Source organism: Lepus europaeus, chromosome 9 (assembly GCF_033115175.1).
Source record: "Lepus europaeus isolate LE1 chromosome 9, mLepTim1.pri, whole genome shotgun sequence".
Lineage (NCBI taxonomy): Eukaryota > Metazoa > Chordata > Mammalia > Lagomorpha > Leporidae > Lepus > Lepus europaeus.
The window spans coordinates 32,071,861-32,086,507 of NC_084835.1; the positions used below are offsets into that span (position 1 = coordinate 32,071,861).

The 14,647-nt window shown below is 46.6% G+C and overlaps 1 protein-coding gene across 4 annotated transcripts in view; it reads left to right on the top strand.

The window, feature by feature from the left end:
• Window positions 1-14,647, top strand: part of PXK (PX domain containing serine/threonine kinase like) — a 99,043-nt gene that overhangs the window by 53,657 nt on the left and 30,739 nt on the right. For all 4 annotated transcript variants that reach the window (XM_062201175.1, XM_062201173.1, XM_062201176.1 and 1 more), the window contains exons 4-7: window positions 213-399; window positions 9,374-9,451; window positions 9,895-9,968; window positions 10,491-10,565. In XM_062201175.1, coding sequence (XP_062057159.1) covers window positions 213-399; window positions 9,374-9,451; window positions 9,895-9,968; window positions 10,491-10,565 — 414 coding nt within the window. The remainder of the gene's footprint in view (window positions 1-212; window positions 400-9,373; window positions 9,452-9,894; window positions 9,969-10,490; window positions 10,566-14,647) is intronic.

Consider the following 14,647-nt stretch of genomic DNA (forward strand, 5'->3'; position numbering starts at 1 on the left):
TAGCAGCCATTGGTGGGGGTGAACCAACGGAAGGAAGACCTTTCTCTCTGTCTCTCTCTCTCACTGTCTAACTCTGCCTGTCAAAAAATAAAATAAAATCTGTGCTGTCTCAGGGTTAACCCAGTGTGATGGCCCAGGCTTCTAATAGCAGATCCTATTTGAGGATGGCATGAGTATGACATGAGTATAATGCCATTTTCTTTTCTTTTTAGATCTCAGGCCTAAGTCTACCTCTTCCTCCCAAAAAGCTGATTGGCAACATGGACCGTGAGTTCATCGCTGCGAGGCAGAAGGGTCTGCAGAACTATCTCAACGCCATCACTACAAACCACATCTTGTCGAACTGCGAGCTGGTTAAGAAGTTTTTAGATCCCAACAACTATTCTGCAAACTACACTGGTAAGCCAGCAGGGGTGTGCCAGGCGGTTCTGTGGCCAAGCAGACTGCCTGTCGCTGGAGGTACTGGATGTGGGAGAAGCTCTACTTCCAGATGAGCAAACATGCACATTTGTTTTTGTTTTTGTTTTTTTAAAGATTAATTTATTTATTTGAAAGTCAGAGTTATGCAGAGAGAGAGAGAGAGAGAGAGAGAGAGGGAGACAAAGAGAGAGAGAGGTCTTCCTTCCAATGGTTCACTCCCCAATTGACCACAACAGCTGGAGCTGCGCCAATCTGAAGCCAGGAGCCAAGAGCTTCTTCAGGTCTCCTACGTGGGTGCAGGGGCCCAAGGACTTGGGCCAACTTCTACTGCTTTCCCAGGCGATAACCAAGAGCTGGATTGGAAGTGGAGCAGGCAGGTCTCGAACTGGCACCCATATGGGATGCTGGTGCTTCAGGCCAGGGCGTTAACCCGCTGCGCCACAGTGCCGGCCGCAAACATGCACATTTGTTACAGTGTGGTGTTTGTGTCCTCAGACTTACGTGAATGTGGTTCACTGCAGGTTTCCAAGAAGAAAATAATTGACTTCCAAGTGTTTGCCATGTCTGCACAGAAAAACACAGAAGTTATCAAGTCTGTATGGTTATTTACGGTCTTGGTCTTTATCATCTTCCTTGACAGAGTAGATAACACACAACAATATGTGCAGCAGTCTCAGTCGGATCCATACTTGGCTGTGTCTCTGTATTTACAATATATAGCAGGTGTGTGTTTTCTGGAGATTGAAATGTAACAGTGATGCAGAAGAATCCTTTCTGCCTCCTTGTTTGCTTTCTGAGACCTGCTCAGTGCGAAGCACAAGAGGAGGTTCTCGTCCAGATGTCCCTGGCAGGGCAGCTGCCAGGGGACAGAGGAGGAGGGGGCTTCCCTTCCAGGACTGATGACACTCACAGTGTCAGTGCCCCGGCTGCTGTCAGCAGAATGAGGAGCTGAGCACTTAACACACTCCAGTGTGCCTTGAAGAGACCTACAGAAGCCGCCGTAGAACTGAGCCAAACTGTGCTTGGAGGCTCTCGAGGCGGATCTCTGGGTGTTGTGAATTTGCTTGCTGAGAATAGGTTGCGTCCAGTCATTGGAACCTCCTGACATTGCTTTTGAAATGATTCAAGGAAGACACTTTTCATTCCCGCTTCAGAGACGGGCAGCAAGAGGTGTGCTTGTCAGGCACCAAGCTTCTCTGCATCGTGGAGTCCCCTGGGGAGCTGTGACAGGTCAGTCAGAACCTCTGTGGGTACAGCTTTACAGTCTGTAGAGCTCCCCAAGTGATCCAATATGCGGGTGAGTTTGAGAACCACAGCACTTGGGGCTTGCTGCTCAAGTGTGGCTCTCCAGCACTGGTCACTGGGAGCTTGTCAGAAGAGCAAAACTCAGGCCCCCAGACTCCTGGATCAGGCTCTGAGCGGAACAAGCCTCTTAGGTGATAGACATGCACTTTGGAGTGTGATGAGCCTTGTCTAGAATGCCCCTGACAAAGGGGTCTTCCAGAATGACGGTGCAGCCCAGAGAAGGGAAGTTTATTTCAAACTCATATTTACCATAGATTTCAAAATCAAGCACTGAGGACTTCTGAGGATGCCTCCCCCCCACAACACACACACCTTGTTTTTTGTTCACATAAGAGAACAAGACATCATGGGTAGGCCTGGCACTCTCAGGACCACTGGGATCTTGTTAGGGTCCCATCTTTCAGGGCTTTCGTTTTCCTCTGTTTCGTCTGCAGTGTAGCCAAAGTCACGAGACAGTAGGCCATCTGCACTGATTGGTCACACCAGCCCCAACCCGGCCCTGTGAAGCGGTTTGTCCACACCGCTTCCCCTGAGTGCTGAAGCTCTCCCACAGGTGGCCCTCGCGGCCTAATGCGCGTATCATGATGCCATTCATTGAGCAGCGCCACAGGCCACAGCGCGTGCGTTGCAGGAAGGCTGCCAGGAAGCAGGGAGCTTGTGCCGGAAGTGCATTGAGTCACAAGGGGTGAGCACTAGAGGGGACCTGACCCTTCCATTTGATACAGGAGGTCTTCAAAAAGTTTGTGGAAGATGTGTGAAATGGAAGAAGTTTTCTTGTACCGGAATAAATTTATCTGTACATTCCTTTCTTTCACAAACTCTTGGAAGTGCCCTCATGAATGAGGAGACTGAGGGCCTGCATGAGAGAGCGCCTTGCTGCACACTGGAGTGACTGTCGTCCAGCCCGAGTGTCTTGAATTAAAACGCTGGCTGCCGGAAGGTTGCATCATCTCTGTGTTTCCTTCCACTGTGCCTTCTCACGTGCTGTTTCTGTCCCTGATCTTTCCTCTCCCCAACAGTGTGGCGGAGTCTAAAGCAGATACGGGCAGGGGTGTGAAAAGGCTGCCAGCAACTCCTTCCAGCACCCAAATGCTGCACAGTCCCCTCAGGAAGCCGTAGTGAGGAGGGGCGCTGTTTGCAGGAAGGTGCTGGTGCACCTCCACCCCCCACTTCCTGGGAATGAACTGTTAGAGCCGTTCTAGCCTCTGGGCTGCCTCTGGAAGGGGAAGCATGGCTGGCCAAGGGCCACTTCCACTCCAGGCTGACCTCCATCCCAGTAGCACCCACGGGGCACCCTGCCCCCCTCCCAGCTCAGGGCGCTGCTTTCCCTTTCAGTGTGGGTCTGATGCTGCCTCTTCACGTTCCCCACCCGGCTTCCCCCAGTAGGATTTGAGTTGTGTGTTCAAGTGGCGGCCAAGGCCAACCCAGCCCCCTTTCTGCCTGTTGTTCTGAGTGAGGGTGAGGGTGCTTTGCTAGAGGGGTACAGTGATGCCAACCCACGCCCCAGGGACAAATCACTGGAAGCTTGGGTACATGAGCCTGTGTCTTCCCCAAGCCCCCCTAGTGTGGGATCACTGGGCCTTCCTTTCTTTGGACAGGAAATGGAGGCCGTTGGCTCTCTCTGGGGAGCCTGGACAAGCTCATTTGAGTTATAAGTTCTGTTGAGGGCCGCTGGTGTACAGGGCAAACTGGTGTCTGCTGCCATGAGGAGCCTGTGTGGAGAAACACAGCGCCTGACCCCAATGCTATTCACAAGGCATGTGGAGCATTTGGAAGGATCACTGCCCCCAGAGCAATCTCCCTGCCAAGTACTCCCTAAAGTAAGGGACCCCAGAGGACCCATGTGGCAATCAGGGGCTCTGGGGCCTGGAACCAGCCTCACCGTTAGCAGCCTTGCTTCTCTGTGGGCCTTGGAGTCCTGATCTAGCCAAGAGGTGGAGACTAGGGCACCTTGAATTTCCCTTTCACTCCTAAACCCCAGGAATCCCTGGAATAATAGGATAAGAGGGAGGGTTTGGGGGGGGGGTGGGGATTATATTTCCAACTAGAGCAGGATGTTTGGAGAGTTGGTCAGGCCCCTCTGTAACCCGACCTGTAGACTCAGTGTTTGTTTGTTCCTTGCAGTCACCCCTGGGGCTGGCATCTAGGAGTTCAAAGACTGCCCACAGTGGGGGCACCTGGAACATCCTGAGCTCTGTGGGAAGCTCCACATTTCCTGTCTCGGGCCTGTTTATCAGCGCTTACTGATAAACAGCTTTCACTGCTGTGTCAGCCAGTGCTGGAAGAAATAGAGGGCAAATGCCTTCCCTTTTCCTGGATTCCATGTTCACTTGGTAGGAGGGTTCACGTCCATTAACAGGTATTTAACCTTTGGCTTTTGCTTTCTGAAATATTCATTGAGCACGTACCATGTGCTAACAGCTATTTATACAGCAACCCCCAAGCACTTGTGCAGGGAGATTGACAGTTGAAGGCCATGCTGGGTGAGGGCAGGCAGCACCTTGGGGCAGGGACGAAGATGGGGTTGCACACGATCCAGACCTAAAGATGGAAGGAGGCATCCTGCAAGAGGCCTACATACAGCTCTGAGTTAGCCAGGTGGAAAGGCAGGGCCAGGGTTGCAGACAAAGCACCCTAGGAGGGGGAGAAATGTTTCCCCAGGGCTCAGGCCTACACCCAAGGTAGGATGCATCCTTGCAGCCACAGTTTACAGTCCAGCAGCAGAGAGGAGCCCTCACACAGGACACCCGTGGTAACCCCACAAGCACTGGGAGTGGACACAGCAGGTGTTATGGGCTAACTTAAGCCAAAATTTAATATTTCAGGTTCTTACCATTTACTTAGATAAGAATTCTAAGTACCAGCTCAGACAAGACGTGCGACATGGCAAAGTTTAGGATTTATTTAGAGAATGAGAGAATTACGCAGGAACATGAGAGCTTTATTAAAGGAGAGTGGGTCTGAAAGAGTAAACGGGGGTTCCATACCAATCGTTTTCAGGGAGCAGGCCAGAGGCTGCGAGAGGGCAGCAAGTAGCTGAGGCCTAGGGCTCTCCAGGCCTCTTAGTCACTTCCAAAAGGGGAGTGGTTACATAGTCTGATTGACAGGTGGGCGGATACATTTGAGATCACCCATGGAGCAAAAGGATGTGGCCTCCAACTCATGAATCTTATCCTGTCTCCCTGACTGGTCCCATATCAGAGGGAGGGGGTTCATGGCTGAGGGAACTGCTGAGTCTGGAAGGATGAATGGGCTGGAGAGGCAATGTGGGCGGACTAGGGCAGGCCAGCCAGTCTTTCGGAGCTGTGGGAGGCACCAAGCCTGTGGGAGGTAAAACCAGAGAGGTAGGTTAAAGCTAGAGGTAGGCTGGTTGAACACTTGGGGCTGGTGTTGTGGTGCAGCAGGATAGGCTTCAGCCTCCGACACCAGTATCCCATATGGGCACTTGTTTGGGTCCCCATTGCCCCGCTTCCTATCCAGCTTCCTGCTAATGTGCCTGGGAAAGCAAAGGAAGATGGCCCAAATTCTTGGGCCCCTGGGAAAGCAAAGGAAGATGGCCCAAATTCTTGGGCTGCTGCACTCATGTGGGAGACCAGGTGGGGTTCCAGGCTCCTGGCTTCAGGGTGGCACAGGGTTGGCTTTTGCAGACATTAGGGAAGTGAACCAGCACATGGAAGATCTCTTTATTTTTCCTCCCCAGCCTGGCAACTCTTTTTTATTTTATTTTATTTTATTTATTTATTTATTTATTTATTTATTTATTTATTTTGACAGGCAGAGTGGATAGTGAGAGAGAGAGAGACAGAGAGAAAGGTCCTTCTTTTTGCCGTTGGTTCACCCTCCAATTGCCGCTGCGGCCGGCGCATCTCGCTGATCCGAAGCCAGGAGCCAGGTGCTTCTCCTGGTCTCCCATGGGGTGCAGGGCCCAAGCACTTGGGCCATCCTCCACTGCACTCCCGGGCCATAGCAGAGAGCTGGCCTGGAAGAGGGGCAACCGGGATAGAATCCGGCGCCCCAACCGGGACTAGAACTGGGTATGCTGGCACCACAAGGCGGAGGATTAGCCTGTTAAGCCACGGCGCCAGCCTCTTTTTTATTTTATTTTAAGATTTATTTATTTATTTGAAAGGCAGAGTTACAGAGAGGCAGAGAGAGAGGTCTTCCATCTGCTGGTTACTCCCCAAATGGCTGCAACGGGCGAAGCCAGGCTGATCCGAAGCCAGGAACCAGGAGCTTCTTCCAGGTCTCCCATACAGGTGCAGGGTTCCAAGGACTTGGGTCTTTTTCTACTGCTTTTCCAGGCAAATTAGCAAGGAGCTGGATTGGAGGTGGAGCAGCTGGGACTCAAAGTAGCACCTATATGTGATGCTGATGCTGCAGGCAGAGGCTTTACCTTCTGTGCCACAGTGCCAGCACCTCTGCCTTTCAAATAAAATAAATAAATAAATTTTAAGAAAATATTAAAAAAAAAAAAACGCTTGATCATCATTTGGTAAAAAAGTGGGGAGCCAGGAAAGGCTTGGAAGAGAGAAGTGGGTGTTCACGATCAAAACTTGTTGCCAGGGTCTGAGGATGAAGGGGATTAATACTGGGGGCATGATAGTCATGCGATTTGGCCATCAGTCATAGTTCAGTAGAAAGAAAATGTCCTTCCTCCAAGTCCCTGACCCCTAAGATTAAAAAACAAAGGCTGCTTCCCAATCCTCTGTTTTTCAATCACAAATGCAGCTTATTCCGTGTGTATACTAATGTTTCCCCATTCCCTACACAATGCATGCTTGCCCAGCAGTGTACAGTACATACAATTGAGCCATGGCTTTGTGGGGAATTACGAGTCACTGTTTGTTTTGCATAGCTCTTCCTCATGGGCTCTGAAGGTGACAATGCCCCATGTTACAACGTGACTATTCATAATCCTGTTCCTGTGAATGTGAATAATTTTCACTTAAATATTTTTTAGGGACTGATGTTGTGGCATAGTGGGTAAAGCTGCTGCCTGCAATGCTGGCATTCCATATGGGTGTCAGTTCGTGTCCCAGCTGCTCTATTTCCAGTCCAGCTCCCTACCAGTGCACATGGGAAAAGCAGCAGAAGGTAGTCCAAGTGGATGGGCCCCTTCCACCCCCGTGGGAACCTGGAAGACACTCCCAGCTCCTGGCCTCAGCCTGGCACAGAGCTGGCTGTTGCTGCCATCCAGGAAGTGAATCAGGAAATAGAGGACATTTCTCTTTGTCTCCCTCTCTCTCAAAATAAACTCTGCCTTCCAAATAAATAAATAAATCTTTATAAAAGAGAGATCTTTCACTTACTGGTTCACTCCCCAAATGGCCTCAGTGCCTGCTGAGGCTGGACCAGGCCGAAGCCAGGAGCAAGGAACTCCATCCAAATTTCCCACGTTTGTGGCAGGATTCCAAGCACTTGGGCCATCCTCTGTTGCCTTCCTAGGTGCATTAGCAGGAAACTGGATTGGAAGCAGAGCCGCTGAGACTTGAACCAGTTGGACCCCAACACCAGTCCCCACTTAAAATAGTTTTGTTTTAAGTTTATTCAAGGTTGTTTATGATCAAATTTTGTAATATGAAAAACACTTGGTGTCAGCATTAACCATAGGAGAAGCTTTGTGTTCCCTGCATTGCTAGTGAACTTGTGTGTGCTTCCACTACGCCCGATCCTTCCAAATGGTTCATTGTGCACACTGGGTCAAAACAAATGTCCATGGAGCCAGGTTAGTACTTGATTTTTTTTTTTTTTTAATATTTATTTATTTATTTGAAAAAGTTACACAGAGAGAGGAGAGGCAGAGAGAGGGGTCTTCTATCCGCTGGTTCACTCCCCAGTTGGCCGCAACGGCCAGAGCTGTAGCGATCCGAATCCAGGAGCTTCTTGCTGGTCTCCTGTGAGGGTGCAGGGTCCCAAGGACTTGGGCCATCTTCTACTGCTTTCCCAGGCTACAGCAGAGAGCTGGAGTGGAAGTGGAGCAGCCAAGTCTCAAACTGGCACCCATATGGGATGCTGGTGCTTCAGGCCAGGGTGTTAGGCCACTGCACCACGGCGCTAGCCCCGTAGTTGATTATCACTTGTTCCTTTTTGTGTAGGTGCCATTGACATGTCACATGTTGAGTGAGTAAACAAGTAGGTAGTCACTTGTTTTCTTCCCCAGGTCTCTGAACTCACCCTAGATGTAAAATATATATCAGAATGATATTGTTTGTCAAGCTCTTAACAGATGACACGAGGAGAGCATTGCTGTCGAACTTGTCCCACTTCACCAGGCAGCCTGGAATGAGATTCGGGCCAGGCAGAGCTGAACTCCTCCATGCGCTGGGAGGACTGCTGTTTGAGTGTGGGAGGCTGGAGTGGCTTCCTTTACTCACCCGGTTGAGGAGGGACAGAAAATTATAGATGTTACTTCTTAGAAGAAATGTAAAAGCACAGTTATCCTGATAATTTCTTTATTCTAAGAAACTTCCCATTGTCTTCCTGGAAGGGGGAAATATTCTCATGACAGACAGACACAAAGAGAAGGATGTGCTTTTTTTCCAGTAAGCTGTCACGTGGTGAATTTCCACAATAGAACTGTATTGTTGCTGTACATAGATGTTTTTCGAAAACACTGCCTTTTGTTTCCCGTGTATATTTAAGGTTAATCGCTTCTTTGTTTTGTGAAAGCTATAATTCCATGTGGAATGAAGAGAGGATAAATATCACTTGGTATAATATCAAATGTTGTTTCAAGTTGGCCCCAGAATATGTTTTTAGTCTTGGGCTTGGATTGTGGTGTCATGTGTATATTGAATTCTTGGCTTAGGCCAACTAGTTGACATATTTTAGGTTTTCTAGTTGTACAGTCTATATTTTTACATCATTAGTAATTGTAGGGTTTTTTCTTCAATAAATCTTCATTTTGGAATAAATTTAGATTCACAGAGAAGTTGCTGAGATAGTACAGTTCCTGTATGCCTCTCCTCCAGTTTTCTCTGATGTTAATGTCTTATACAACCATGGAAGACTTACCAAAACTGAGAAATAGATTTTAGTACATTATTGTTAAATGGACATTGCACTCAGATTTCTCCAGTTTTTCCACAAATGTCCTTTTTCTGTTCCAGGATCCAATCTGTTCCATTTTGTCTGTTTGTTTGTTTTGGTTTGGTTTTGGGAGGGGGAGTAATTTATTTTTTATAAGGAAGTCATAAACTATAAGGATTTCATTTGCAAGAATAATATCTGTGAATAATTATCTGCAAGCATAATGCTATGGCATAGCAGGTTAAATTCCAGCCTATGATGCCGGCATCCCATATGGTCGCCAGTTCAAGTCCCAAGTGTTCCACTTCCAATACAGCTCCCTGCTAATGTGCCTGGGGAAGCAGCAGAGAATGGCCCAAATCCTTGGGCCCCTGCACCCACCTGGGAGACCTGGATAAAGTTCCTGGCTTCAGCCTGGACCAGTCCTTGCAGTTACAGACATTTGGAGAGTGAACCAGAAGATGGAAGATCTCTTTCTGTTTCTCTCTTTCTCTCTCTGTAACTCTGTCCTTCAAATAAATGAAATAAATCTTAACAAAAACAAAAACAGAATAATATCCAGAGCAAATAGCCCTTTTCTGAGCTGTTTGACTAACGAATTTCCCAAATGTCTTTGCAGAGATCGCCTTACAGCATGTTTCCATGTTCTTCCGGTCAGAACCAAAGTGGGAGGTCGTAGAACCACTGAAAGACATAGGTGAGAGACTGGTACTGGTCCCAGAGCTGTATGCTAGGGCTGCGCTTTCCTAGACGGGTCCCAAGAAAGCTCTCGTTCTTTTTTCCTGCCTACTGCCTGAGGATGCGGTCCTTAACTTTTAACACTTAAAACCTTGAACCTTAGCTTAATCCCCATCAGAGGATGTAGGTGGAGGTAACTTTGAGAACCACTGTTCATCCATCTGTACTTTCCACTAACCCCAGCTGAAGTGCTGTTTTCCTACTATGTCCATGAATACTTTTTGTGTTTGCTGCCTTCTTTCTTTGTGTGCTTAACCATACCAACATTATCAAATGGTTGTCCTGCTCTTGTTTACAGAGCTGTGGGTAAAATTGCCAGACTTAATGTGTATTACTTGTCAATGAAATTTACATCAATTGTTGAAGAAAAAATTACGCAGCACATCTTTGCTTTTATGGCAGGTTGGAGGATAAGGAAGAAATATTTCTTAATGAAGATAAAGAATCAGCCGAAGGAGCGCCTAGTGTTAAGCTGGGTGAGCCAATTTGCTTCACTTATCAAGATCTTCTGATCTCTTTACAAAAGCAGAGTTGACCAATAACAAGAGTGTGCTGGACTCTTAAGGGACCATGGGAAAACTTGCTCAGTCTACATCAAAGGAGAGTCATTTTTAAGTCATTTTGCTACACATTTGGTTATATAGGTGTAATTATATTTGGTTGACTAGGAAATATTTAGAAAGAAATAGGCTTAAATTAGCTCTCTGGAATCTCTTGAGGGTTGATAGTTTTAGAGTGTACTCCTAAAGAAAACACTTGGATAGTACTTTATTTTATCTTGGAGTTCTAGAATACATTCTGTTAATGGAATGAGATAAAGTTAAGTTCTGGTATCTGTATGTTTACACACCACCTCTCCAGAAGGGCCTTGAAGCAGTAGGACTAAGTGCGATTTGCAGTCATGTATCTGGACAAGTAAAATTAAAGGGGAAGACGTATATGGAGTTTTTCTTGTGATAACCAAGGCAACACCCTGATACTTCCTCCCGTGTTTTCAGGCTGACCTTGGCCCGGACAAGTACTTGTCAGATAAAGATTTTCAGTGTCTAATCAAACTGCTGCCTTCCTGTTTGGTGAGTACAAACAAGTCCTTCTGTTATTCTCAGTGCTGATCATAGATTCACAGTGGTTTTTGTTGTTTTGTGGGTGAAATGGACAGAAGAGCTGAAAGTACTCTGTAGGCTCAAGAGAGTGGAAAAGTACACTGAGTTTCAGTTCAGGCTGAAGTTGTAGATCAGAGGCAATTTATAAGGATGTTCATGTCATCTCTACAACCCCAGAAACATGGTCATTTAAATAGAGGTTTGTATTTTAAGCAGCTATCAGTAGGAAAACAACCACTTCTTTGAGCCTCTTGTTCCTGTTGACAGTATGTAGATCAGTGGCACTGAAAGGTCTGTTTCTAGCTCTGGAAAACAGAGCTAACAAAAGTAGTAAGGATTTAGATGAGCCAGTTGAAGGAAAAGCAAGATAGCCATTTTGCTGTCTGAGTTACTGCTCTGAAAGGCTAACTAACTGGTGACATTTATGCTAACTCACAGTTTTAATACAGAGCCTTCAGATAGGTGCAGACTGTGTTCAGCAAAGGATAATCTAGGGGTTGGCACTGTGGCATAGCAGCTAAAGCTGCCACCTGCAGTGCTGGCATCCCATATGAGCACCAATTCAAGTCCTGGAAGCTCCACTTCAAATTCAGCTCTCTGCTATAGCCTGGGGAAGCAGTAGAAGATGCCCCAAATCCTTTGGCCCCTGCACCTGCATGGAAGACCCTGAAGAAGCTCCTGGCTCCTGGCTTTGGATCAGCTCAGCTCCTGCCTTTGCGGCCATTTGGGGAGTGAATTGGCAGATGGAACTTCTCTCTCTCTCTCTGCTTCTGCCTTTCAAATAAATAAATAAATCTTAAAAAAAAAAAAAAAGACTAATCTGGTAATCGGCCACGGAACCGAGTTAGTTCCTTACCTGCATGAGGACGGAAGACCCTAGAATGTGTGGACTGAGCACAGTTACACTGTCTGTCCACTTGGCAGTTTCATTTTTGGAGAAGAATGTCTTGTCAAGACAACAAAACCAAGCTTTTGTGACACAACATGTGGTCACAAAAATGCTGTGGCCTTGAGTTTGATGGGTTATATGACCCAGGCTGTCAGGACAAGTTATAAATTTATTTTAATGTGCTTTTTAAAAAGAGCTAGTGCATGTAAGTGGTACATATTAATTAAACAAAAGACAGAAGACACAAATAAGTAAACATAAGAAAATAAAATCCACTTGTGATCCTAACCAGCCAACCATGAGTATGAACCAAAATATTCACTCATTAACATTTATTTTATATGATTGTTCAAAAATTATGTTTTATTTTAAAATTTGATTGTTTAATTAGTGGTGCATCTTTATAGTGTAAAACTGACTACCAAGAGGTATCATTGACTCTACCTTAGTTTACTCAACTAATTTACTAGACATTTGGATCACCTCCAACATCTTAAGATTTATTTTGAAAGGCAGAGTGATAGAGAGAAAGAGACATCTGCTGGTTCATTTCCTAAATGGCTGCAATGGCCAGGGCAGGGCTAAGCCAAAGCCAGGAGCCTGGAACTCCATCCAGGTCTCTGATGTGAGTGGCAGGGGCTCAAGTACTTGGGCCATCTTCTCCTACTTTGTCAGGCAGAGTTGGAGGGAGCAGGATCAGAAGCAGAGCAACTGGGACTTGAACTGCCATTCTCATATGGGATGCCAGCATCCCAGAGGGCCACTTAATTGGCTGTGCCATAGTACCAACCCCAACACCTCCAATTTTTTGTGTTTATTATTTTAAAAAAATGAACAAGTTTAGCTAAACATTTTTACCTATCATTAATTGTTTTAAGAGAAAGCATTAATAAGTAATATGTAGGGAGATATTCTGAGGCGACATAAATATCTTATTCTTTATGAAACCTATTAGTTTTAGCATTCTATGTATTTGTCTTTTATTTATTTTTAAAGATTTATTTTATTTATTTGAAAGACAGAGTTACAGAACGAGGTAGAGACAGAGCGAGGTCTTCCATCCGCTGGTTCACTCCCCAGGTGGCCACAACGGGCGGAGCAGTGCCAATCCACCAGGAGCCAGGAGCTTCTTCTGGGTCTCCCACGCAGGTAGAGTGGCCCAAGGACCTGGGCCATCTTCCACTGCTATCCCAGGCCACAGCAGAGAGCTGGATTGGAAGAGGAGCAGCCAAGACTAGAACCGGCACCCATATGGGATGCCGGCACCTCAGGCCAGGGCTTTAACCCACTGCGCCACAGCGCCGGCCCCTGTATTTGTCTTTTTAAAAAAATTAAAATTTTTATTTATTTGAAAAGCAAGGAGCAAGGGAAGAGAGAGAGTTCTTGAATCTGTTGGCTTACTCCCCAAATGCCTACAGTAGCTAGGTCTGGGTTAGGCTGAAGCTAGGAGCTAGGAACTCAATCCAGGTTTCTCTTGTGGGTAGAATGGACCCAAGTACTGAAGCCATTACCTGCTGTTTCTCAAGGTCTGCTTTAACAAGTAGCTGTAACCAGAATTTGAGCCAGGACTTGAACCTAAACAGTGGAATATGGGATAAGAGCATCCAAACCATTGTGCCAAACACCTTCCTACAATATGATTTTCCAACTGCATTGTTCCTTTTTTATTTATTGGTTGGCATTCTACCATAAGAAAGAGTTTCCTTTCTTTGCTCCTTATTTATAACAGTACGGAACCAAGAATTTTGTGGTTACTCATAGAGTTTCTGTTTGGGGAGATAAAATTGTTCTGTTTAGATTGTGTTCTATTTATGTTGTGTAATGCTTGCATAACTGTGTTAATATACGGAAAACTATTGAACTGAGACAGCTGTTTGGCCTAGCAGTTAAGATGCTGCGTAAGACGCCCTTGTGTACCTAGGTTCCATTCCCTTCTCCAGGTCCCAACTCCAGCTTCCTGCCAGTGTACACCCTTAAAGGCAGCAAGTGATGGCTCAAGTGGTTGGGTACCTGCTGCTCACATGGGAAACCAAGACTGAATTCTTGGCCCTTGGCTCCAGTCTCAATTGTTGTAGACATTTGAGGGAGTGAACCAGCAGATGGGAGCTCTGTCAGTCTGTCTCTGTTTCCCTATTTCTCAATTAAATAAATAAGTTTTAAAAAAAAGAAAGAAAGAAAGAAAGAAAGAGTTCAGGGGCCAGTGTTACAGCATAGCAGATGAATCTGCCACTTGCTATGCCAAAATCCCGAATGGCCGCCAGTTCGAGTCCCAGATGCTCCACTTCCAAACCAGCTCCCTGCTAATAGCCTGGGAAAAGCATCAGAAGATGGCCCAAGTATGTGGACTAGGAAGAAGCTCTTGAATCCTGGCTTTGGCCAGGCCAGTCCCAGCTGTTGTGGCCTTCTGGGGAGTGAACTAGTGGATGGAAGATTTCTCTCTCTCTCTCTCTCTCTCTCTCTGTCTCTGTAACTCTATCAAATAAATAAAATATTTTGAAAAAAGTTGAATTGCACACTTTGAATGACTGAATTATAAAGGCATCTGAGTACTTCAAAAAGTTCATGGAAAATGGAGTTAAAAAATAGGCTTGGGGCTAGCTCTGTGGTGTAGTGGGTAAAGCCTCTGCCTGCAGTGCCAGCATCCCACATGGACGCCGGTTTGAGTCCCGGCTGCTCCACTTCTGATCCAGCTCTCTGCTGTGGCTGGGAAAGTAGTGGAAGACGGCCTAGCACTTGGACCCCTGCATCCACACGGGAGACCCGGAAGAAGCTCCTAGCTCTGGGCTTCAGATTGGCACAGCTACATCTGTTGAAGCCATCTGGGGAGTGAACCAGCAGATGAGAGACCTCTTTCTGTCTCTCTGCCTCTGCCTCTCTGTAACCCTGCCTTTCAAGTAAATAAATCATACAAACAACAACTACAACAACAAACTCAACAGCAACCATTATGATGTGCTAATCAGGAGAAACCTCGTGATGAGTTACGTATTTTCCTGAGCATACTCTTCCACCCCACAACCCGCCCATGCCAGCCCTCCAAAACCCCTGTGTAGCTCAGCTCCCTTGGATTTAAATTTTCATGATATTCTGAGCTAGTGGGCATTGTCAGACCTGTCTGGAGCCAGACCGTTAATGTAACCAGAATTCCAGGTCATCTGAGGAC